This window comes from Diabrotica virgifera, chromosome 10, assembly GCF_917563875.1.
Source record: "Diabrotica virgifera virgifera chromosome 10, PGI_DIABVI_V3a".
NCBI classification, from domain to species: domain Eukaryota; kingdom Metazoa; phylum Arthropoda; class Insecta; order Coleoptera; family Chrysomelidae; genus Diabrotica; species Diabrotica virgifera.
In genome coordinates this window covers 53578069-53604059 of record NC_065452.1, presented here as the reverse complement: position 1 = coordinate 53604059, position 25991 = coordinate 53578069, and the positions used below count along the sequence as shown (strand labels likewise).

Genomic DNA, 25991 nt, shown 5'->3' with positions numbered 1-25991 from the left:
GACAAAGGACATCTTAAACACCTGATAAGGTAGATATTAATTTATAAATGAAGTAAACTTTTGATATCCAGTAGGGCTTACAATACCGGAAAATACGGGATCCCGAATACCGGGATCCCGGACGATTTTTGTCCGGTACCTATTCGATACCGGTATTTTTAATTAAAATACCGGTATTTCGGTATTAGCTTAATTTATAAAATGTGAATTGATGCACAATATATTTTCTTCTAAGATATTTTTTGCTATTACAAGATATTATTTTTGAAGATAAACAACCAATATCATTGTAAAAAATATTTATTAAACACGTTTATTACACATACAAGTCAAGTATAGCGCTTTCTAAAAGCGTGAATGTCGTTAATTGAAGGCGAAGGGTTATATCAGCTTTTACAACCAAATTATTAAATCTCGTCTATACAAATACATAAAATGAGTTATATAAAAATTCTTCAATATTTAAAATTAGACTACTTTATTTTATAAATAAGCCGTAAGATTTATTTAATCAAAACTGTTTTTACATTTTCAGATCTATTTTTCATTTTTTGTGTATTGTGGTGTATAAATTAGGCTCACTTATTTTCTGAATTATTAATAATAATTGAAAATATATAGCGGTCTAAATACAGAGTAATCCATATAAACTATTTGTCACAATAAGTTAATCTTTGTTTTAAATATATTTTAAAGTTAAATTAATTTACAAATAGCAAATTTCATAAGTAAAAGTACTATCCTATTACATATATGCAAAATTTATCCTAGAATCAAATATTATAGTTTTTCTATTTGCACATTTTTTGTATCTATCTCTCCCTACTCTATGTAATGTTATAAATAAACAACATCTACTAATTTCAAAACAAAATTAATAGGTTTCATATATTATTTCATAACAAGTCGATATAACAACTGAGGATAGTATAAATATAACGTGTATATTTTTTATTCATAATACAATACCGGTTTTAATACCGGGATCCCGGTATTTAAAATTTTAAGTATCAAATACCGGTATTGAGATTTTGGCTCGGTATTGTAAGCCCTATTATCAAAGAAGGATGACATCAAGCAAAGAGGAAAGTACCGAGAAAACTTGAGGAGAATTAAAAATATATTAAAGACCGTTCAAGAAACAAAATTAAGTGCCTTTAAAACAAGAAGAAAACAAGGGTGGATCGCTGAAGAAACACTGAGCCTCATGGATGAAAGAACAGAAGTCAGAAATAAAGATAAAAACGAATACAAGATGATCCATGCAATAATCAGGCGGATGATAAGACATACGAACCATTTCATGGCACAGAATATAATGAAATTGAACAATATGAAAATAAACGAGAGATTTCATCTGTACAAGAAATTAAAAGATGTCGCCGGAAACAAACGAAAACAATTATATAAAAATTTAGAAGAGAAAACAACCACACCGGATTAGATCATTAAATAGATCAATGAACAGATAGAAGAATGGAAAAATTACAGTTCTGAATTATTTGAAGATGAGAGATTGGATCAATATACTCTGATTTCTATAACAGGTCCATATATAATAGAAAGTGAGGTTATATGGGCAATACAAACGGCAAAAAGTGGAAAAGCACTTGGTCCCGATGTGATATAAGTATGTACTGAAGTACTACCCACATAACAATGATCTTCGCATCATGTTCAAAGCATATACTACCAACATTCGTCGGAGTATATTCTTTTTAGTATATGCGTAGTACAAGCATAGCATGTACCTTAAGAAACATTCTAAATTTCATGTTCTTTGCATATACTTCAAAGAATATTCTTGTAGCGAATATACTGAGTACATACGTGTACGTAGTATCTCGGAATATTCGTAGAAGTTTATTCTTTATTTTACCTTTATCGAATACTCTTAACACATACTTATAAGTACCACCACCGATGTTGTTATTCCACACTACACAATACATATCCCCGTCTTATTCTGACCATTTCTTACCTGAATGGATCGGGGATAGGAAACTACGGTAAAATATGAAAACGAAAACAGACATTATTTGTATCTATGCAGTGTTAACGATAAAGACGAATGATAAAGTACTAGGACTAAAGAACATACATATCTTCATTTTGTTTGCGGTGCTTCAAAATATCTATTTTGGTAACTCAATATTACTTATATAGTAGGTTGTATCTAGGTAAGTACATATAAGTATATAAATTTTACTTGCTTATACATAGTTTAGTTTAGCTAAATCATCATCATCAGTTTAGCTAAATATTATATAATAATTTATATAAATAACTAAAACTTATAAATAATATGTACTTACTTTTTAAGTCATATTGTAGAATGTAGGTACTACATTCTCATTTGCAATTAAAATATGTAAATATAATGGGTATTTGGTAGAACTAGTAGAACCTAAGATGAGATTAGGTGATGCTGAAAACATACTTCTGATCAATATAGCACTTGATCTCACTTTCTTAGAATATCCTTAAAAATATATATTCTTCCCATACAAAGATGTGCGGTAGTACGTTCTAAGTATATAAATAGAAGGTTTATAGCACGTCCTTGGAATGTTCTAAAAAGTATATTCTTGGTATATACTGAAAAGAAGTGCGGTAGTACATTCTAAGTATATACATAGAACGTTTAAGTACTGTAATGTAGTATATACTCAGTATCTGCTCTGCCCATTCGCAATGGTAATTACACATATTCTCAGTATATGTATACTTTTTCTGAAAAGTATGTTCTATGAATCTACTAAGAACATGAAATTGTTATGTGGGTACAGTATTTGGAAAAAAATGGAATTAAAACACTGTGTGGTCTCTTTAATAGGATTTATGACACTGGAACATTACCAGCTGATTGGCTAAAATCGACATTTTTCACAATATCAAAGAAACATCGTGCAAAGACATGCAGTGATTATCGGACAATAAATCCGATGACTTATGTTTTCATGATCTTTCTACGAGTAATAAACAACAGAATATGCATGATATTAGAAGATAGAAGAATTATCAATACGCAATTTGGATTTAGGAGTCGCTGGGATACGAGAGAAGCCTTAGTCAGTATCCAAGTACTGATACAGAGATACATATTAAAATGTATACAACTGTGCAACCGATTTTGAAAATGCTTTTGTCAATGTCAAAATTGGTTTGGTGGGTATACTACAAGGACAAAGATCTAAACATTCTAGTCAAATGTCATGTCTAGGGAGCGGATTTATATGCGAGCAATTTTGATGAAATATGCGCATACATTAGCAGTAAAAATTACGAAATATGCGCAAGATATGCACAAAAATTTAAAAAAATGCGCATTTTGAGAAACCGAATATTTATCTACAATAAAATGAATGTATCGATTTTCCACTATCTTCTTGATTTTTTTATGGTATCGTTGTAAATTTCTGGTACGTAATTTTTTCAATGAACTTTCAGCGGTCACCCTTTTCTTGCAATATATTTCTAAAAAACCTTTAATCATAGAATTTTCCAGTTTTTTTTTTAAATCCGACTTAAATTTATATTGTTCATTGAATGAAGTCATCAACGATGGTCTACTGTCAATGGGTAACTGATCAAAACTACTTTCGATTTGCTCATCTCCTTGCATTTTGACTTATGTAGTTCTGTCACACATGTTGTGTAATCGAAAATTTTCGCAAAGGTGATATCTACGGCAATAACACATACTTTTTCAAACTGTTTAATCTTAAAATGTTGAGGAATCAGCCAAATATTATTTATTAAAGAAAAAAGAGGAAGTAAGCAATCTTAAACTCACCATTCTATTACATGCTTTGCAGAATAATTTCCATTGGTGTAAAGAAGCTGGGGATAGATTCTGATCTGGGAATAAACCAGGCTAGAATCTTTCGGCATATTGCACTATTCACAAACAAAAGTACTTTTAAACAAAAACTAAACATTCGCATTGACTGACTTCTTCTTCTTGTAGTTCCTTCTCCTATCGGAGGTTGGCTATCATCACAGCTATCCGTACCTTATTGGCGGCTGCTCTGAAAAGGTCTACTGAGCTGCAACTATGCCACTCTCTTAAGTTTCTCAGCCAGGAAATTCTTCTTCTACCTATAGATCTTTTACCCTTTATTTTACCTTGCATTATGAGCCTTAATTATGAGTAACTATGAGTAAGTAATGAGTAAGTTCTGAAAATTAATCGACTATTTAATTAATTTCCGTATATTGTCCATTTTTACGATAAGGATATACCATTTATTTACATCTATATTTTATTTAATTCGAGAACAAAAACAAGTCCTGATAAGAACTGTCGCTGACAGGGCAAACGCCAAAATACAGAGGCGGCTCCAGAATTATTCGAAATAAAGAAAAGTGAGAAAGAAGCAAGGTAAGCTAGCTCTCGTACGGGTTGGGGCTGGATTGAGCAGGTCTTTAACACGAACTGTACGGGAGACGCGGAACTTGTGGAAACTCTCACTAAGAAGAAATGGAGGAATTTATAAAGGAACTGCGGGAAAAACTAGATAGAATGGAAGATAGAGGAATGAGAATAGAAGAAAAATTAGATGGGATCCAAAGTGAGCTGGAACAACTAAAAAATACGAATCAGGAACTTAAAAATGAAAATGAACTTCTCAAACAAGAGCTGCATCAACATAAAAATAGAATAGAACAAATAGAAAGGGATATGAAGAGAAAAAACCTGATAATACACGGCATTGAAGAAACAAGCGATGAGGACACACAAATACTGGTAAACAAAGTACAAGACATCATCAACAAAATGGAAATACCTTGCAAAGCCAACCAAGAGGTCACAGAAATTAGAAGAATAGGAGACAAAACTAGAAATCCTGAAAGACCAGTCCTGGTAGAGCTAAGAAGTGGGAATACAAGAACGGAAATTCTTAAAGCTTCATGGAAATTAAAAGGCTCGAAATGGTTTGTTAACGAAGACTATCCAAAAACCGTAATCGAACAACGCAAAACACTTATAAAACACATGAAAGAGGCAAGGATGAAAGGGTACAACGCAAAGATAAAATATAATAAGTTAATAATTAACGGAGACGAGTACGATATAGACCAGGTCAAAAGATGGAACAGCGATTCCGAAGATTTGAGAGATGATAATATGACAGAAACTACAAAGAATAAAACTGGAACGAGAACAGTGAGTGAAAGATCACCAAACGGAGACACAGAACTAGATCCAAGAGAAAAAATAAAGAAAGTAGACGAAAATCAAACATTAAAAAACTAGAATTGGAACGGAAACACATTATGACGACAATGGCACGAAAAATGGACAAGGCAATGATACAAAAGGATATGAGAACAAGCAAGATTAGCAAAAAGAAAGAAAGAAAGGGTAATACAAAAAAGAAAAAAAGAGAGGGAGGTGTTATAAGAATAGCGTCATGGAATATAAGAACATTACTTAGAGGAGGAAAACTGGAAGAAATTACATCAGTTCTGATACAGTATAAGGTGGAAATAGCAGCACTGCAGAAAATTAGATGGAAAGGGAAAGGACAAATAGATCAACAGAATAGTACCTTCATATACTCAGGGGAAGAAAAGCAAGGACAACATGGGGTAGGATTCATAGTAATTGGAAATATGAGAGACAAAATAATGGAAGTCCGACTAATAAACAAAAGAATAGCTTACTTAAGGATTGAAGCTAAACAGGCAAACATATCCCTACTAAATGTTTATGCACCGACAGAAAATGCGAAAGAGGAGGAAAAAGATCATTTCTACGACACTATGGAAGAAGAGCTAGAAAAAATACCAAAAGAAGATGTGATATTAATATTGGGCGATTTTAATGCACAAATAGGAAAGGAGGATTATATACAGCAAATAGCAGGCAAACATACAATACATGAGAAAACGAATGACAACGGGCACAGAATATGCAATATGGCGACAGGAAATAATATGTCTATCACCAGTACAATGTTCAAGCATCAAAGAAAACACAAAGTCACATGGGTTTCTCCAGACCAAAAAACAGAGTCACAAATAGACCACATATTAATATCGAAAAGAAGACAATCAAGTATAATGGATGTGAGAAGCTACAGAGGTGCATGCGGAGACTCAGACCATTTCCTGGTGGTAGCAAAGCTGAGACAAAAGATGAAAGTAATGAGAAGGCAGAAAGAGAGGAACAAGAGGTGGAATATCGAAAAATTGAAGGAAGCAAAAGAGATACAAAAGTATGAACATGAAATAGGTAAAAGAATTGCCGCACTGAATAAGGAAAGAGATGATGTCGAAGAAATATGGGGTGATATTAAAAAAGCAATTAACCACACGGCTGAGACTACATTAGGGACGAAGCAAATTACAAGAAAGAAGGACTGGTTCAATACAGAATGTAAAGAAGCAGTTGAAGAAAAAGTAAAAGCACGAAATCAGTGGATGCGGACTCACAAAAATGAACATAGAGACATGTACGAGCAAAAAAGAAAGGCAAGCAACAAAGTAATAAGAGAACAAAAGAGAAAATTCATGGATAGTCAGTTGGAGGAAATTGAGGCGGAAAGTAAGACTCAGAACACCAAGAAATTCTACACAAAAATCAGAGAACAGAACAGAGGTTTCAAACCAAAAGTAAATGGAGTTAAAAATAAACAAGGGCAAATAGTAACACAAGATCAACCATATATGAAAGTCTGGATGGAACACTTCAAGGAGTTACTGGCAGAAAATGAAACAGAAGAGATTACAGAAATGGAGGAAGAGTGGGAAAATAATGGAATGAAGGAGCCAACACTCGAAGAAGTAATTGAAATAATTAAAAATAACAAAAACGGAAGAGCACCAGGAAAAGATAACATAAACAGCGAACTCATAAAACTAGGAGGGAAACCGTTGCATAGGGAAATACACAAACTGATAGTAAACATCTGGAAAGAAGAAAAAATGCCAAAAGAATGGCAAACAGGCCAAATAATAACGATACATAAAAAGGGAAACCAACAAGAATGTCAAAATTACAGGGGAATAACATTACTGAGTACAGTATATAAGGTATTGTCAACCATAATACAAAGAAGATTACAAGAAGCAGCAGAGAATAAGATTGGTCAATATCAGTGTGGATTCAGGAAAGGAAAATCCACAATAGATGCGATATACATACTAAAACAAATAAGGGAGAAGGCGAACGAAGCTAACATAAACTTAGAAATACTTTTCGTAGATTTTAAACAAGCTTTTGATTCCATCAAACGAAACCAACTATTGGAAATATTAAAAATGCTACAGGTACCGCTTAAATTAAGAAAACTTATAAAAATGACGATGAGCCATACCAGAGCGAGTGTAAAAACGCAAATAGGGGAAACAGAAGAGTTTGAAACAAACAAAGGAGTGAGGCAGGGTGATGGTTTATCCACAACACTATTCAACATGGCAATAGAATATATTACCAGAAAAATGAACAAAGGTACACTCAGAAATAGAGGAGGTCAAATTGTAGCATATGCCGATGACGTTGTGATAATGGCAAAGAGAAGAGATATATTAACGCAAATGGTAGAGGAACTCATTCAAGAAGGAAAAACAGTGGGTCTGAGTATTAACGAAAACAAAACAAAAATTTTAAGATTAGGGAAAAATCCTACTAATAGAGAGGTTAAAGTGGGAAGATACAAATTTGAAGAAGTAAGTAAATATAAGTACCTGGGAGTCATGCTGTCAAGTGATGGAACAAGAGAAAACGAAATAAAAGAGAAAACATTGGCAATAAATAGAGCATTCCAAGCCAACAAAAAAATGATAAAAAGCAAAATATTAACAAAAACTACTAAATTAAGGCTCTATGAAACGTTAATTAGACCGACATTAATGTATGGAGCAGAAGTGATGACAATGACCAAGACAGACGAAGAAAATTTGAGAAGAACTGAGAGAAAAATAATTCGGGCAATATTAGGACCAATAAAAACAGCAGAGGGTGAATACAGGAGTCGAAGAAATAACGAAATAAATGAGGAATTGAAGGGACAAGATATAGTCAGGAGAATAAAGAGACAAAGATTGAGATGGCTTGGGCATGTATGGAGAGCAGGAGAAGAAGCGATAATAAACATAGTGACAAAGTGGTCTCCGGCCGGAAGGAGACGAAGAGGAAGACCGAGGTCCAAATGGCTGGAAGAGGTGAAGCGAGATCTAGAGGGCATGGGTATTAGAAATGCAGAAGAAAAAGCAAGAGACAGAAGGAGCTGGAACCGGATATGTAATGCAGTTTAAGAAAGAGAAGAACGGAGGACTGATCCACCTCGAAAACATGGATCTAGAGAGCCTGTAAAGGCGGCGCTACCCCCACGGGGGTGTTTTAGCCACTATATATATTATGAGCCTTAATATCTCATATTTCGCACCTCTGGTAATGTGTCCTAAATATTATAGCTTTCTTGTTTTGATGTTCTTTATCACCTCGCAATCCTTTTGCAGCCTTCTTAACACTTCTGCATTTGTAACTCGTTGGATCCATTGTATTTTCAAAATCCTTCTATAGCACCACATCTCAAAAGCTTCCAACTTCTTTATATTTTCTACTTTTAGTGTCCAGCTTTCCACTCCATACAACAAAGTCGAAAACACGTAGCATCTTAAGGCTCTTATCCTCAGCTCCAGAGGAAGGTCTCGATTAACAAACATCTTTTTCATTTTTATAAATGCTTGTCTTGCAATTTCAATGCGTGTCCTGATCTGTCTACCCTGGTCATTGTTTTCATTTACCCAGGTTCCCATATATTTGTAGTTATTGACCCTTTCTACTTGTTTTCCCTCGATATCCAACCTTCCTACTCTATGTTGCTTAGAAATAATCATGAACTTGGTTTTCTTAACGTTCATTTGTAGTCCATAGTCCATACTGACTTGATGTAATCTATTTATTAATAGTTGCAGTGCCTATAGACCGTCTGCAAAAATAGCGGTGTCGTCTGCGAATCTTATGTTGTTCAAGATTTTTCCGTTTATTGATATACCCTGTTCTTCCTCTGATATTGCTTCCTTAAAAATAGCTTCGCTTTACAGATTGAATAACAATGGAGACAACAAGCAACCCTGTCTAACACCTCTCTTGATTTTTATGGCCTCTGTTTCGACATTTTCTGACATTGACTGACTAAAGATGACTAATTATACTGATTTACGGGATCTGATTTAAATCATATTTAAATTTCCGTTAGAGAATCGTAAAACGATGTTTAGAGGTGTAAATATTCTCTTAACAATAGGGTATTTAACATCCTACAATCATTTTATGACAGCGTACTAGACACACATTGTGGAAAAATGCGGTGTCATATTATGCGTTTTGACCGGATGAGGTGGAAACGCATCCGTTTCCACCTTAAAGCAATAAAGAAGACTTACGTTAAACCTTACCTTTACAACAAAATCTACGTAGAACTATATCTCCTATTCTGCTCGTCTGCATCAGCATCCATTACTCGTAGACAGACGCTGCTCTGCATCCTTTCAACGATAATTCGCTAGAATCACTCCGGATATCTTCTGATCCCGGCGGCGACCAACTCATTCTGACATTCTGGCATTCTGACAGATACACGCCATCACAAAACAGTTTCTTTTAGTTGTCCATTAAGTTGTCTAAAGAAAGAATTTTTGATGATTCCTAATCAATACTTCTCGTCGCTTAAGACGCAAAAGCTCACAACCCACAAATGGATTTTTGTACAGGAAAGTAACAAAACATGCTCTGCATGCGAAAATCGCTAAACCTAACTAATAGAGAATTATTGATTCAATAAAAGGTAATACTAATACCATTTGATTTTAAATCAACAACTCTCCATTTAGGTCTAATGACTTTCGCATGCAGAGCATGTTTTGTTACTTTCCTGTACAAAAACCCATTTGTGGGTCCCGAGCTTTTGTAATCTTCTTGCATTTTAGCGGTTGCATTGCTCGACTCCTCTTCGTTTATCTTTTTATTCCACTTCATTTCTACTTCGTTCTTCGTATAAAAATTCCTATTTTAGACAACTCTTTGGATTTACCTTGGTCAGCCTCGAACAACTTACCCTGGTCCTTACTGTTGACCGATCGTAAACTTCGCTGAGGGCCTCGATGAGGTAATTCTCTTATAAAATCTTTAAAGTCTTTTAAGTTTACGTACGGTCAACAATAGCGCCTCCGAAGATTAGTTACGCTTATTGACCCAGAACCTGTCTAATGATCCCATTTACCAATATCAAAATTGTACTCAACTCATACTCTGTGTGGAGCCCCTATATTTATTAAATATTTCAATATTTGATCTTAAACAATTATTATATTAGTAATTTTGTAAATAAATATTTGAATATTTGATCCTAAATAATTATATTACTGATTTTGTATTTAATAATTTTATAGATATTATTTAAACTTTTATACAGTGCGCTGGAATAAGTGTTACGCCCCCCTTCCCTTTAATAACTCATTTATTTCTAAGACATAAGCAATCGTTAGGATAAAACGATTAATGGTGACAAACGACGGATTATTGGTTTTTATTTTGTTAACTGGAATATTGTATTATACATATCTAAATTAATTTTTTTAGGGTTTTGTTAATTTTTTTTTCTAAATCTTAATTATTTTTAAATTCAATGAAAAAATTGGCTGCGTTGGGAAAGTAGACAGCAAATATAAACCGATATATTAATTATTAGTGATGTTGTGCCGTTCTTCTTTTTGGTGTCGGCGCACCTTGCGAACGGAGCATTTCCGGACAAGTCAAATTTGGGGTCACTTGCGGACAAGACAAAATATGCGAGATGCTGAGGTAAATAAATTATTAGGGAATAGAGGCATTTCCGTACAATGTTTTCGACTGCAATAATCAGTCAATATCAACAGGGCCTATTTTACCACTAGGCCCGTGAGGCCCCTGCCTCGAGCCCGCATTTTAATGGGGCCCGAAAAGATCACTAAAAGAATATTTCTATTGAAAAAACAAAATAAATTTTCAAAATTATTTCATTTTACGAACAGGAAATGATAGATGATAACAAATTAGGTTAAAGTTATATTCACAAACCATAGACCGTTCTTAAATAAATGCATAAATCATAAAACTGCAATAAAATTGAATAGGTTGCTTTGTCGATATCAATAACAATAACATTAAACACAATTTAGACACCACTCCGAAGGATTATTCTAGGTAGGATTATCAAGAGGTATCGGCACGTATTTTCATAATATTTATTGGAAATGCACTTTTTAATTTAATATTGAATTTGATGGTTAAACGCGTTTTCTGTAAGGTATTGCATTTTATTAAATCTATTTTAACACTTTTTTTCTTAACTAAGTAATCGTTTCGTTATTATCATGAGTTAAATATTTAAGTGGCAGTGAAAAACGAAAAAGGCAAAAATAGCCCGTCTGATACCCTTCAATAATATTTTCTGCTGGTGGTTGGAGCAGCTGGTTTATAATATACTTACGTGAGGACTTTATATGCTGTACCTACATAGTAGAGAAATTCCACGGTAGTTGTTGCACTTTCAGCAGTTAAACAATGTTTAATTGTTTAAATATAAATTTTATTTATTTTTAATAAAAATTTAAATTTCTGGTGCAACTGTATTCCTATTAAATAATTAATACATTTAAAAAAGTTATTATTATTACTAGATATTAAATTTTTGTTAGGGGCCCGAAAATTATGTAGTGCCTCGGGCCTGATTTGAAGTAAAATAGGCTCTGAAAATCAATAAAAAATAAAGAAATCGCGAGAATAAACTTCCCTTCACATTTTTCCAAGGCTTAGGACTGGCAATCTATAAAATATTTTTTTTATATGGTACAAAGAAACTAACTTATATATTGGGGTGTTTCGGCCATGTATTAGTCCCTTTGGATCTTTGTCAACGAAAAATCCATTCGATCAATTGTTCGTCGACGAATTGTACGAGTACATTCGATGAATTTTGCATTCGACCTACTGTTTGTCGACCAAATGTTGTCGACTAATTTTCCGTCGACGAAGTGCTCTCGACCAACTTTCCGACACCGAAGTACATCATGTGATAGCTCATTTAAACGCTCAAAATTTCGATTAAATTGTTTTTAAACGCATTCATTTTTTCGCATCCTGAGACAATTAGTAAGTAGTTTTTAAAAATTTAAACGCAGAATAAAAGATTACATTATTACCGAGGGCTGAAAGTCCCTTATAATAAACAAAAAATTCTTTTATTTGAAATTAAAATTCCGACTAAATTTTCTTTTTTTTTTTCACCCCTGTGACTTATTAAAATAATCAATAGAAGTTCTCATGGACTTTTGACCCTCGATAATACTGTAATATTTCATTCTGCGTTTAAAATTTTCAAAAATACTTACTAGTTTTCTCAGGATTCGAAAAAAATGAATACATTTCAAAATAATTCGACCGAAATTTTGCGCCTACGGTCTCAAAAAAGATTAAAGTATTATACATTTTTGTAATTAGTCTTAGTCTTTTAAAAGCTTTTAAATGAGGTGTCACATGATGTACTTTCCCTTTTAAAAAAATCAAAGTTATCACTTTCACCTGAAGATGGACCGCGTAAAGTTCGAAACATTGATGCTATAATATACTATGATTATTTTAAAAATCGACCTATCCGAGTGTTTTGCTTATGTGCTAAAAATAAATAAGTTATTAAGGAGGGATAACACTTACTCCAGCGCACTGTATACCTATTACTTATCTCATATCTCCACCAGACAATATACTCCTACCTTTACCGATAATAGCGACCCGACATTAACGACACGGCACTTGATGCTGTAACAAAGAGAGAAGATTTGTTAGAATATGGATATTTGCATTACTTGAATTTAAAAAATTTGGAGATGTGCATCCGTCATACATCTAAGACTTAAAAATGAGTAATACAAAAAATGGGTAGATCTTCATAAACAGAGATATTCTTATAGCCCGTGGTTCATAAAGTGAGTAATAAAAGATACAGAAAACTAATTCAAATAGTAAAATAGGAAGAGCAAAGAGAACTATTGAACTAAAAGATTCTAAAGGTAGAGCTTTGCTTTGTAAAGACAAAATAAATCATAAAAAAAAGAAAAATTGTTTAAAAAATTTTTTTAAACAAATTCACAAAAATAATTTTTTTATTTTGAACAATTTTTTTAGATAATTTGGGTCAATCTGAACAAAAAAACTATCTTGTTAATTTTCTATAAAATTGATTGTTGTCGAGTTATACGCGATTTAAAATTTGAAAAATGCAAAAATGGCCATTTTCAAGGCTTAATAACTCAATTAAAAATTATTATTATGAAAGACAAAAAGTGACCAAATCAAAATTTAAAACCATTAAAATCTTGGCCATTATTTTATTACAAAGCTGTTATTTTTAATTATGAACAATTAGCGCTATAGTCCAGATTGTATCGTCGCCCCCGTTAGGTAAATTATTCCGATTCGATTTTTTTGCACAAACGTTCTCAAAGAGAGGTCCTTATAACAAATCCACAGGGTGCCACCCGGTACCGTGGTCGAAAAATTCTTTAAACAATTTTTTTTAAACAAATTCACAAAAATAATTTTTTCACTTTAAAATTTTTTTTTGGATTTTTTGGGTTATTTTGAGCAAAAAAGGTATCTTGTGGTTTTTCTCTAAAATTGACTATTGTCGAGTAATACGCGGTTTTATGCAAAAGATGCGCAATAGCTACCTCTTAAAACCCACCAAATTTCATTTGCATATCTCAACCGGTTTTAGAGCAATAAATAAGACGTCAGTTTGTAAGAAAAATTTCAACACTTCGTATCTCGGAAACGAAGCATTTGAGGACATACGTTTATCAAGCAAACTGTCATTATTTTTTCATGCTGAATTGCCCCTTAAAGTTTGCAATACTTATTTAAAAAACATTCTGTATTGATGAAAAATAAGGCTAGTTGTTAAAGTAACTAACTTTTTTATTATCAATCATAAGCAAATGAATAAAAAAACAAAATGTTAAGAAAACATGAGGCTATAGTTGGGTTTTACTTTCAGTATTTTATAAATGCTAGAATATTCCACAGAGTGACACGAATTTTGAAAAAAAAATCACAGTTTGTTTGGTACACCCGGTATGTATACAATGACAATTTACCTGTCTACCAGAAATATTATTACAGCGATATTGTTAAAGAATAAGGTTATAACATATTAAAAAATCAATCACTTAAATCAGACAACAGGTTTAGGAAATTCGAGACATCAAAAATGACACATTTTTAAGGTGGTGCGTTAATTTCTTGGAGAAGTGTATAAAATATTACTTTTCAACCATCAAAACTAGACAAACGAACGAATAACTCTTCAAGAGGAACAACAAAGTTTTCCTACAGGAAGATCATGCACGGATGCAGTTTTTGAAATATGACAAATAAAAGAAAAGTCGCTGGAATACAACAAACCAGCATATATGTGCCTGATAGGTTTGAAACAAGCATTTGATAGAGTGAGAATTCGGGAAGCGATACATTTATTATACAAAAAGGGAATATCACTGGATTTAATAAAAACCATTAAGAATATAAAGATATCATAGCTATGGTAAGATGTAAGGGAAAACTATCGCAACCTGTCAAAGTATGAAACTGGCATTAGACAAGGAGATTCGTTGAGCCTTGAGCCCATTAGATAATATTTAATCTGATAATGGATTAAATCATAAAGAAAGTTAAGCAAGGAAGAGGATATAGAATGGAAGAAAAGGAAATACAGATAATCTGCTACGCCGACTACGCCATAATAACAGCCGAAAATGAAGATGACCTACAAAGATTAATTAAAGAATTCGAAGACACGGCGCTCATGTACAACATCGTGATCTCAACAGAGAAAACTAAATCGATAGTAATATTAGCCGAACCGAGACGATGTAAACTGGTCGTAAATAACAAAATAATAGAACAGGTGATGGAAACGGAATACTTGGGAATCAAACTTTCAAGCTACGAAAAAGTGGAAGAATAGGCGTAACCACACCGAGAGAACAATTTCTTTTCTCCTAAAACACCGATTTCTTTGAGCAATATTTCTTAAAAGTTAAAATATCCTATTAACTTAAACATACCGGTTCACATATAAAGGAACGAGTTTTTTAAACACAACTCAATAATTTCTTACAGATAATTTCTTCAATACCAAGAAATGCATTAATGGTTACATTTAATTTTCTTATCCTAAAGTTTTTATTTCTTAAATTGAAAACTACAAATATTTTGCAGTATAAGAAATATAATGTTAAGTTAATCCATATTTATATTTGTGAACAAGAAATTTTCTTGCAATCAAATAAATATTTTAAACCACAAGAAATAATTCTTCAGAAATACCCTCTGTAGTAACTGTGGTTATATAATAAAAACTTTGTCATTAATGCCAAAATGTTACTTGCAAAGAGATTTTCTTCCACAAAAGAATTGCGCAGATTAACTATTTACGATTTAGTCGTCAGTGTTTGTCAAGATGGCGTGATATTATGTTCATGTTCATATAGATGGATTTTGGATTTATTGGTGTACTTTAAAAATTAACGGATATTTTGAAGGTACGTACATATATAGGCATTAAATAAAAGTAAATTGAGTAATTTAAGATGTAATAATAATATTGTTGCGTATCCGAATGGTTAAAAAAAAACATAATAGTATCTTTATATGCTTTTTAGGTATAATGATGGACGACTCTGAAATAAAGGAGCTTATTATTCTAACTGGGAAATATGCCACAATTTAAAGCTGGGATAGAATGATATAATATATAGCTTCAGAACAATATTAAAAAAGGAGTTATTAACCAACTGCGGGGCCTTCCAGAAATGGTAGAACTTCATACATGTAAATACCTTTTTAAAAATGTGTATACTTATGTACCTATCAACTATAATAGGTTTCTTGAATGTATCGTCTTCTATAAAAATATACAATACAACGCTATATCAAACATGGTGGGTGCAACGCTGAGGATGTGTTCTGTTAATTTATTTGAGATAAAGAAATCAGTTAGTCTAAAAGAAATATATGTTTATGGTTAAGAAATGTTATTGCCGAAAACCGTGAATTAGTTAATATGTATTAAATGACTTAGATGTAAACTAATAATACTTTCCCGTAATAAAATTTCTTAATGATTAGGTATGCTGTCTCTTTTAGATTATAAAAATTAAGAAAATTATATATTATTATGTCTGCTTCAATGTTTTACATTGGTTGTATTTTTCCTCTTGTTTTAGCTAAACAATGTTTATTGTGTGAGTTAATATTATACAGATAAATAATTAATATTGCATTAACAAAAAGAAAAAAATAAACAAAGATGTGTAGGTTAAATAATGCCATGTTTGAACTAAATATGATTGATTATTATTAGTATTATTAGTTCTTATGTGGGGCCGTGTATTTGTTTTTTTTTTGTATTTCCTAAATTTGTCAAAATAAATATCTATATCTTTATAAAAAAATTTTTATTAAAGTAAGTTTACTCTTTCTACATAACGATTTTGTTTTAGTGAATTGCTGATATACAAAGTGCTATTAACAAAAGAAGGAAATTTTGAGGAAGTTGGATTTGCCTCTCCATCCTTTTATTGTTGTGTAGAAGCCAGTGGTTTAAGAGTGGAGAAATTATTTTTATGTAATAATAACGTTTTATATCTTGTTTTATTAATAAATAATGATTTTACCTTAACACAATGATTTATTTCGCCGTATGTAATATCACTTTATTTTCAAGAAATATTAACTTAACTCTAAATATACGTTTATCTCTGCGAAATATATTTCTTAACATTAAATAAATTAATTATTAATAGTAAAATAATAATATTCCTTACTAAGAAATATTATTGCTCAGAAAGAATAGTTTTCTAATGTGTAGAAAATATATTTTTATGACTAATAAAATTAATTAACATCAAGTGTAATTTCTTTCCCCCCCTTTCAGGTAGTTGTAACCCCTCCCCCCTTTAGAATGATCCTGGTTACGCCTATGAGAAGAAGTACAAAAGCAAGTGAACATGGCGAACAGAGCAGCAGAATGCCTCAACAACACAATCTGGAGAAACAAATACCTCACAATGGAAACGAAAACCAGGATATATAAATAAACAATAAGACCGATAATGACGTACACAGCGGAAACAAGATATACGGCGAAAACACAAAGACTGCTGGAAACAGCAGAATTGAAAGTCTTACGAAAAATAAGTTAATAGTAAAATAAGTCTTACAGAAAATAGAATAGTACGAATAGCAAGAGACAAATCTCCAAATGGAAGAAGATCATTGGGACGACCGAGGAAAAGATGGTCAGACAATGTCAGTTGAGGCTAAAAACCGAAGTAAAACAGGCAATTAGCCTATTTATAAAGTAGGAAGAAGAAGAAGAAGAAATCTAGACATATTTAGTAACAAACATAGGTAGAGATTTTTGTTTCAATAATAAATAGTGGTAAAGATAAATAAAAGCATACATGCAACTTACCATTTTGTATTCGTTTGTCTGTAGAAGAGGAACAGCCTGTATATTTCACCATAAATGTTCCGTTATTATCATTTTTCTTTAACTAAAAAGAGAAAAACAGAAAGAGATTAAGCCAGAACGCCAAGATCACAACTACAAAACGTCATAAAAAGTTTAACATAGTAGGTACCGATATTATGTCAATTGTCAGATTATTGGAATGAAACGAAAAAATAGAAATATTACAATTAAATAGAAGATTTGGATCTGATTAACACTATGGCAATCCCTGCAGTAACAATAAGAATTCAATATATTAAGCTTCAATAACTGGTTGAATAGTGATGAGATGTAATACCTATCTTACCAGACAGAATACCTTTGACAGAATATAAACTGGTCCATTATTTAAGCGGACAACGCTAACAAACTACTACTTTTTAGATGCAATTTTTCAAAAAATAATTAACTACAACTGCAAAAATATTGCATCAAAATGTTTATAAACATCTTGAATAACTTGAATTACCTGAATACTATTATGTTGATAATGTGGACCAGTCAAAATCTATTTGCAATAATTGCAAATATAAAATTCCAAAATCACTCCAATACAATATATGTTTGTATTATTTCAAATTTAGATTCAAAATGTTAAAGTAATCTAAACTCTATAACGTTAAAATATCAAAAATACCTCAAATATACCATTAGATGTATTTGTTTTCACTAATATTTAACTACTAAACACATAATATTATTCGATATTTTATTGAAAAGTTAAAAGAAACCGATGCGTTACCAGACATTATATTTTTATGAAAAAATGTCAAACCCGTTAGACTGCTTGCTAGATCCGCGAGGCCCTTTCACTCGCACAGAACATTAAAGTCGGGTTTGCATATATGATTTCCTAGAACACAAGAAAGAGTCATGACTGGTTTCAATTAAAATTATTTTTTAAATAAGATTTCAAATGATTTTATTAAAGTGAGATTAAAAGAAACTTTGTAAATTTATTATTTGATATAATATGATGGTTATTGGTTCTGTTAATCCTTTTTACTATAAACACCTATAAATTAAATTAATGGAAGGTATCAACTCACAAGTGTTGGCTGTGTTCACATACGGCCGTAGTAGACCAGGACGCATCTGTAAAAATATTAGTACATTTGGACGTTGAGAGGTGACTCAAATTTTTTTTGCAGAAATTTCCTGAAATTAACTCAAATAATAATATTTGAGTTATCCTCCCTCTCAGAAAGGTCCGGAACATTGTTTAAATAATCAAAATGTCAAAAAATGAAAGAAAAATTCGATGTTTTTCTTCGTTTTTTGATTATAACTTTAAAAGTATCCATTTCCGAGAAAAGTTGTACTGACATAAAAGTTGTGTAATTAAATTTCGTACAATATAGAATTAGTTGAAAATTTAAAAAATATTCACCCTTTTTGCAAAATTGCAATAATTGCGAAAAAACCATACAAAAACAAGTATTCGCATTTTACGTTTTTCAACCATTTATGCTTCACATAGGACCTTCATGTTTTACCCAGAAAAACTTTATGATACAATAAAACAACACTGTAAATTTTGTTAAGATCGGTTCAATAGATTTTGCAAAATAAATTTTACAATCCAGCTTTCGCGAAAAAATTCATTTTTTCAAAATATTACAGGACTGAAAATAAAGCAGATAGCAAGTTGAAATTTTTTTTGCTCTTAGAAGTGTACTGTACCTCTCATTTGCAACTTGCAAAACTAAAATCGAGATTAACTACCACGGCGTCAGGAATTTTTTTAAATAAACATTAATTATTGGTGCTACGCGCAGGACAGCGGATAGTTTGCTCTGATTGGGCATTCCAATGACCTTTGATAATGATTGATACATTTTAATTTTTATTACATTTCGATATAAATAAATAAATTTGTTTATTGCAAAATAAAAACACATACTCTATCTTTTGAAATAACAATTTTTTAGCAAAAACTTTCTCTGTTCATATATTTTAACTTAGAGAATAAAATTTTATTATTTTTAAACATATGCAATTGTTTAAACAATAATTCACAAACAATAATATAATTAGTTTGATTTTTGTGGAATTAAAATATTAAAATACAACTAACAAAATATTGAGTAAGAAAATAATATATTAGATAAAGGTTGGAAGAAATTTTGGTGGAAATCAACTTATGTGAATCGAACACAGCTGTCTTGCGCGTAACACCAAAAATTATTTTTTATTTTAAAAATTTCCTGACGCCGTGGTAATTAATCGATTTTAATTTTGCAAATTGCAAATGAAAGGTACAGTACAGTTCTATAAGCAAAAAAAAATAAACTTGCTGTCTGCTTTATTTTCAGCCCTGCAACATTTTAAAAAAATGAATTTTTTTGCGAAAGCTGAATTGCAAAATTTATTTTGCAAAATCTATTAAGCCGGTCTTAATGAAATTGACAGTGTTGTTTTAATATATCATATAGTTTTTCTGGGTAAAATATGAAGGTTCTAAGTGTAGCATAAATGGTTGAAAAATAAAATGCGAATATTTGTTTTTGTATGGTTTTTGTCGCAATTATTGCTATTTTGCAACAAGGGTGACTATTTTTTTAATTTTGAACTAATTCTATATTGTAGGAAATTTAATTACGCAATTTTTATATCTGTACAACTTTTCACAGAAATGAAAAGAAATCAAAAAACCAATAAAAAAATCGAATTTTTCCTTCATATTTTGACATTTTGATTATTTAAACAATGTTCCAGACCATTTTGAGTGGGAGGATAACTAAAATATTATTATTTGAGTTAGTTTCAAGCAATTTCTGCAAAAAAATTTGAGTCACCTCTCAACGTCCATCTCAAAACAGATGCGTCCTGGACTATAGTACTTGATTTCGTTTGACGTTTTGATTTTCGGAGAGTGTTGCCGGATTTTCAGGATGGTAGGGAATATAAAGAATAATGAATTATTATTATAAACTCATGTAATAATTAAACGAGATGAATGTAAAACACAAGTATTAAGTTTGTTACTGAAGGGGAGCTATAATATGTATTATATCTCACATTATTACATCTCATATCGCTCACTATAGTCTATAGTAATCAGTGAGCCTGCAAACACGGAACCATAATATACACACATCATAAAAGTCTATGAATTTTTTTATAATATAATAAAATTAATAAAAATAAATACATGAGGTCGTTTAATTTCAATTGAATTTGTATAATTGCTCATCCAATAGATTGTTGTGAGTAAAACATAATTACAAAAGTGATAACGAATATTTTATAAAGCTTTTTACAGTACTTAGAGGTTAAAAATATAAGTTTTATACTGAAGTAAATATTCTGATAGTTTCGATTTTGTTCATGCTATAAAGTCCTAGTTTACTTCTATCAAATTAGCCTACTTTCACTTTGGACCATCTTTGAACATTGCCTCCCCAATCCTTTTTCATTCTTCTCTGTCTGTTGCTACAGTTATCCATCTAAATCTAGAGTCCAAGTGCTAATTGATATATCTACCCATCTCATTTGGGACCTTCCTCTGCTTCGTTTATATACCCACGGTCTCCAATTTGTAAGAATTTTGTTCCATCGGTCTTCTTTTTGTCTTATATTGTGTTCGGCAACTCTCCACTTCAATTTTGCAACTTCTTGTCTAACATCCTTAAATTTAGTTCTCTCTCTTCCATTCGTCTCTCTTTTTATCCATTAGTCTTAAGGCGGAGACAGATATCCGCGCCGCGAACTCCGCGCCGTGTGAGCCCCGCGCGTTCGTGGCACGGTTAATGTTCGTTAAATTTTTTCATTTTGACGAACCTTCCGCGATCCAGAGGAAACTTACGAACGTTTATTAATTGTAGATAATCATGTCTCTGTCCTGTACTTCTACTACATATTATTTTGGTATTATTCTGAAACTATTTTCTTGTGTCATCTTATGCAATTTACTATTTTATGTGGAATAAGCCACAGTTTGCGAACATTTCGGGAACTACCTTTTTCGCTTCCCGGCGACACAATTATAATGGTAGGGGAGCCCAAGCGGGGATTTTTGCAGTTACTCGAGCGCGTCAGATTATCATATGGGGAGAAACGTTGTACCCTGCAGATGTACCTCCACCATATATTGGCTCTTAACACAGGGGGGTTTGTTCAGGGGGCCCGAAAAAAAATCTATCCTTAAAAATACTCGAAATTGTCAGATTAAGATTAGGTAAGTTAAATACATGCAAAAGAGTCTATATTTCAAAAATATGACGATTTGTGCGGGGCGTACGGAAATGGGTGAGTCAAAAAGTTTCACAAAACAAAAACCAATATTTTGCGAAATGAACGTCAGATTGAAAAACTAAAAACTACGTGTTCAATGTTTTTTAAAAATCTATCGAAAAATACCAAACATGACCCCCACGGAGGGAGGGGGGGTAAATTTAAAATTTTAAATACAAATCCCGCGATCTTTCGCAAAATAAACATTATATCGAAAAACTGCAAAATATATTTAATCAATATTTTTGATTAACAAGCAGAAACAAAATTAGAGAACTATAGGTTCTTCCAAGTTGTGCGTTACCTTTTTCGTTTTCCGGTGACACAATAATTGTAATGTATCTGCTTGTTTCAACTGCGTAGCTTCACCAGAAACGAAATTAGAAAACTATAGGTTCTTCCAAGCCCTGTGTTAACTTTTTCGCTTTCCGGTGACCCAATTAACTTTCAATAATATATCTGCTTGTTCCAACTCAGTTGCTTCACCAGAAGCGGAGTTAGAAAACTATAGGCTCTTCCAAGTTGTGCGTTACCTTTTTCGTTTTCCGGTGACCCAATTATAATATATCTGCTTTTTCCAACTCCGTTGCTTCACCAGAAGCGAAGTTAGGAAACTATGAGCTCTTCCAAGTTGTGCTTTACCTTTTTCGTTTTCTGGTGACCCAATTATAATATATCTGCTTGTTCCAACTCCGTTGCTTCACCAGAAGCGAAGTTAGGAAACTATAGGCTCTTCCAAGTTGTGCGGTACCTTTCTCGTTTTCCGGTGACCCAATTATAATGTATCTGCTTGTTCCAACTCCGTTGCTTCACCAGAAGCGAAGTTAGGAAACTATAGGCTCTTCCAAGTTGTGCCTTACCTTTTTCGCTTTCCGGTGACACAATTATAATATATCTGCCTGTTTCAACTGCGTTGCTTCACCAGACATGAAGTTAGAAAACTATAGGTTCTCCAAGTTGTGCCTTACCTATTTCGATTTCCGGTGACACAATTATAGCTTGTTTCAACTGCGTTGCTTCACCAGACATGAAGTTAGAAAACTATAGGTTCTCCAAGTTGTGCGTTACCTATTTCGCTTTCCGGTGACGCATAATATCTGCTTATGAATGTGTTTTTGATATTGATAACTATTCCGAAGTGAAAGTCGAAAGGTCAAGTAAACTTGATTTCAAACTCGAATTGTGGCTTATGCCCAAATAAAATAGTAAATCTTATTTTTAATACAACATGTTATTTTTAGTACAACAATGAACTAACCCTTTTTACATTGGTCCGCATGTATATTTTTTATTTCAGCTTCTATTTCCGTTCAGATCGGATTTAAGTTGTTTCTTTAAATTAAATGGTTCTTTATTGAGGATCCCACAATAATGATTTTCCACGGTAAACATCAATAAGTTAGATATTTCCTTCCGACAGTTCCGACCATTCCATTACTAACAAATATTCAACTCAGACGCGCCAAAACCAACAAACCACTCGCAAACCCGTCCAAATACGTACTGCGAACCATCAAAGCGTTTGTTGAAAAACCGACAGAAGTTAGATCGTGGTGCGCCGTGTGCCTGCCGTTTGTGCGTCACTTGAAAACACGTACTAATCTGACGAATACGCTGCGCGCGAGCGGCTCGCACACCGAGCAGAGCGCATATGTATATCCGCCTTTATGTGCAACATTTGCGTTTCCATTGCTCTTTGCGTTTTTATGATTTTGTCCATGTTTGCTTTTGTAAACGGCCACGTTTGGGAACCATAAGTGTGGACAGGAAGTACGCATTGATTGTATACTTTGCTCTTAAGATATTGTGGATATCTTTTGGTTTTAAGGATCTAGCTTAGTTTGCCAAATGCCGCCCATGCCAGTCTAACTCGTCTTTTGATCTCTACTGTTTGGTTTTCCTTGTTCAGTTTTATAATTTGACCCAGATATATATAATCGTGAAATTGTTCTATTTCATCTTGTCCGATCCTCCTTGTGATGTCCTCATCTGTATTTGTTAAGATTTTGGTCTTAATTCGCATTTTTAGCTGTAATTCATATTAATGCCTATCTTTCCAGCTTATATGTCCAATTCTTTCATCATTTCAAACAATTCTTCTTTTTTATTGGTTACCAATACGATGTCATCAGCGTACCTTAGGTGTTTCAAGCGTTGTCCATAAATTTTTATACCCTTTTCTTCCCATTCTAAAAAAATATCTTCCAGAGCCTGATTGAAATGTTTCGGTGTTATTGTGTCAACCTGACTCACGCCTCTATTTATTTGTATTGTTTGGGTTCCTTCATATATTTTAATTGTTGTTTTGGCTTCCTTATCTATATATTGGCTATTAGGTCTGTATATCTGTGGTCAGTTCTGCTGTTAATCAAAGAACTTTTCACTGCCCTATGTTCGACATTGTTGAAAGCCTTTTCGAAATATATGAACGCTATATATAGAGGAATGTGGTATTTATTCGTTCTATAAGGATTTTCACACTTAATAAATGGTCATTTGTGCTAAATCCCTTTCTAAAACCAGCTTGTTCTTTCGACTGTTTCCATCGAATTTTGTCGTCAACCTATTGGTTAAAACTTTTATCAGGATTGTCTTTGTTTACTCAGTCATCATCATCATCACACAGCCAAATTTTTCCACTATCGAACATAGGCCTCCTCAAGATGTATCCATCCTTTTCTGTCCTGAGCAGCTGCAATCCAGTTTGTCGCCATTCTTTTAATGTCGTCGGTCCATCTGGTAGGTGTTCTTCCACGACTTCGCTTGTCTGCCCTTGGCCGCCACTCTAAAATCTTCTTTGTCCATCTGTTGTCTCTTTGTCTTGCAACGTGTCCTGACCATTTCCACTTCAACTTCGTAATGCATTTTATGATGTATTCCACTCCAGTTCTTCGTCGTAACTTATCATTTCGTATTCTGTCTTTCAAAGTTAGGCCAAGCATGGATCTTTTCATTTTTCGTTGTGCTTTTCTTTTTAGCTTGTGGGATGTTTACCTTGAACAACGTCACCTTGAACGTCATTTATCTTTGGATGAGATAAATAGGGCTGTAGGCCTTATTCAATGTGGCATACGTCAAACTAATGTATCTGAGCGCCTAGGAGTCTCCTAAAGTGTAACAAGTCAATTGTGGCGGCATTTTTGTGACACTAGAAGTCCAGCTAGCTGAACGTCATCTAGGACGTAAGTGAGCTAAAACTGCTGCTCAAGGCCAATTTTTAAAGATAACAAACAATTACGGCACCTGAATGGTTAGCGACTTGCAGCGAGCACACCAGATAACCATAGACCGTGATACTGTAAAAAATCGTCAGTAATCGTATTGCTGAATAGAGAATTGAATAACCTTTCAAATGAGCTAGCACACGCTCCCTATTTTCATTTAAAAAATCATCGATTACGTCATCACGCCCAGATGAATGACGTCACTAGTACGTAGTATGTCAAAAAATCATAATTTAAAATTAAAAATCTACAGGTTTCAGGATTTTTCTTTAAAGTCGTTGGCACCATACTGTATATGAGTTATATAGTTCAGAGAAATACTTAAAATTTAGAAATGATATTACAAAAATTTCACAAAATATAGTTTAACAAGTCAATTTTGTCAGTTATTTCGCGAATTTATGATTTGAATTTAAAATTTTAAGGAAGTGTCTTATATCTATCTATCTACACGAAAATATAAAAATAAATTAGAATTAAGCTAAAAGCCCAACTCAGCAGGATTTTTAATTTACATATTTTTCAGGTCCGCCATTGGTAAGTTTCGCCATGACATCTTCTGGCTCTGGGTTTAACTCCCTCCCAGAGAGCGAAACTCTGCCTTCACTACCCATGGGACCACCTGCAATTCCACAAAATCGCTTCGATCCCTACTTCGATGCAATGACTCCTAGTAACGTCACTGCTCTCGTTGGGAAATCAGCCTATCTCAGTTGCCGAGTTAGAAATTTAGGGAATAAAACGGTAAGGAATTGTTTTATTTATTGAAAACCTTTAAGTTGGGGGAAATAAAAATACTGAGTGGGCAATATATACTAGCTTTATTTTTTATTGTTACTTTAATCGACAAATCATCAGACAAATGAAAGATGGAATGGCACCGGGACTTGATGAGATCCCTGCAGCACTGCTGAAACCATTAGATGCGGAACAAATAAAGGTAATAGCTAAAATATTTAATGAC

General features: G+C 32.7%; 1 protein-coding gene across 1 annotated transcript in view; it reads left to right on the top strand.

Annotated features, from left to right (window-relative positions):
* LOC114341892 (hemicentin-2-like) overlaps nt 1-25991 on the top strand; it is a 149672-nt gene that overhangs the window by 30538 nt on the left and 93143 nt on the right. Inside the window, exon 2 of the mRNA XM_050662965.1 lies at nt 25554-25771. Coding sequence (XP_050518922.1) covers nt 25554-25771 — 218 coding nt within the window. The remainder of the gene's footprint in view (nt 1-25553; nt 25772-25991) is intronic.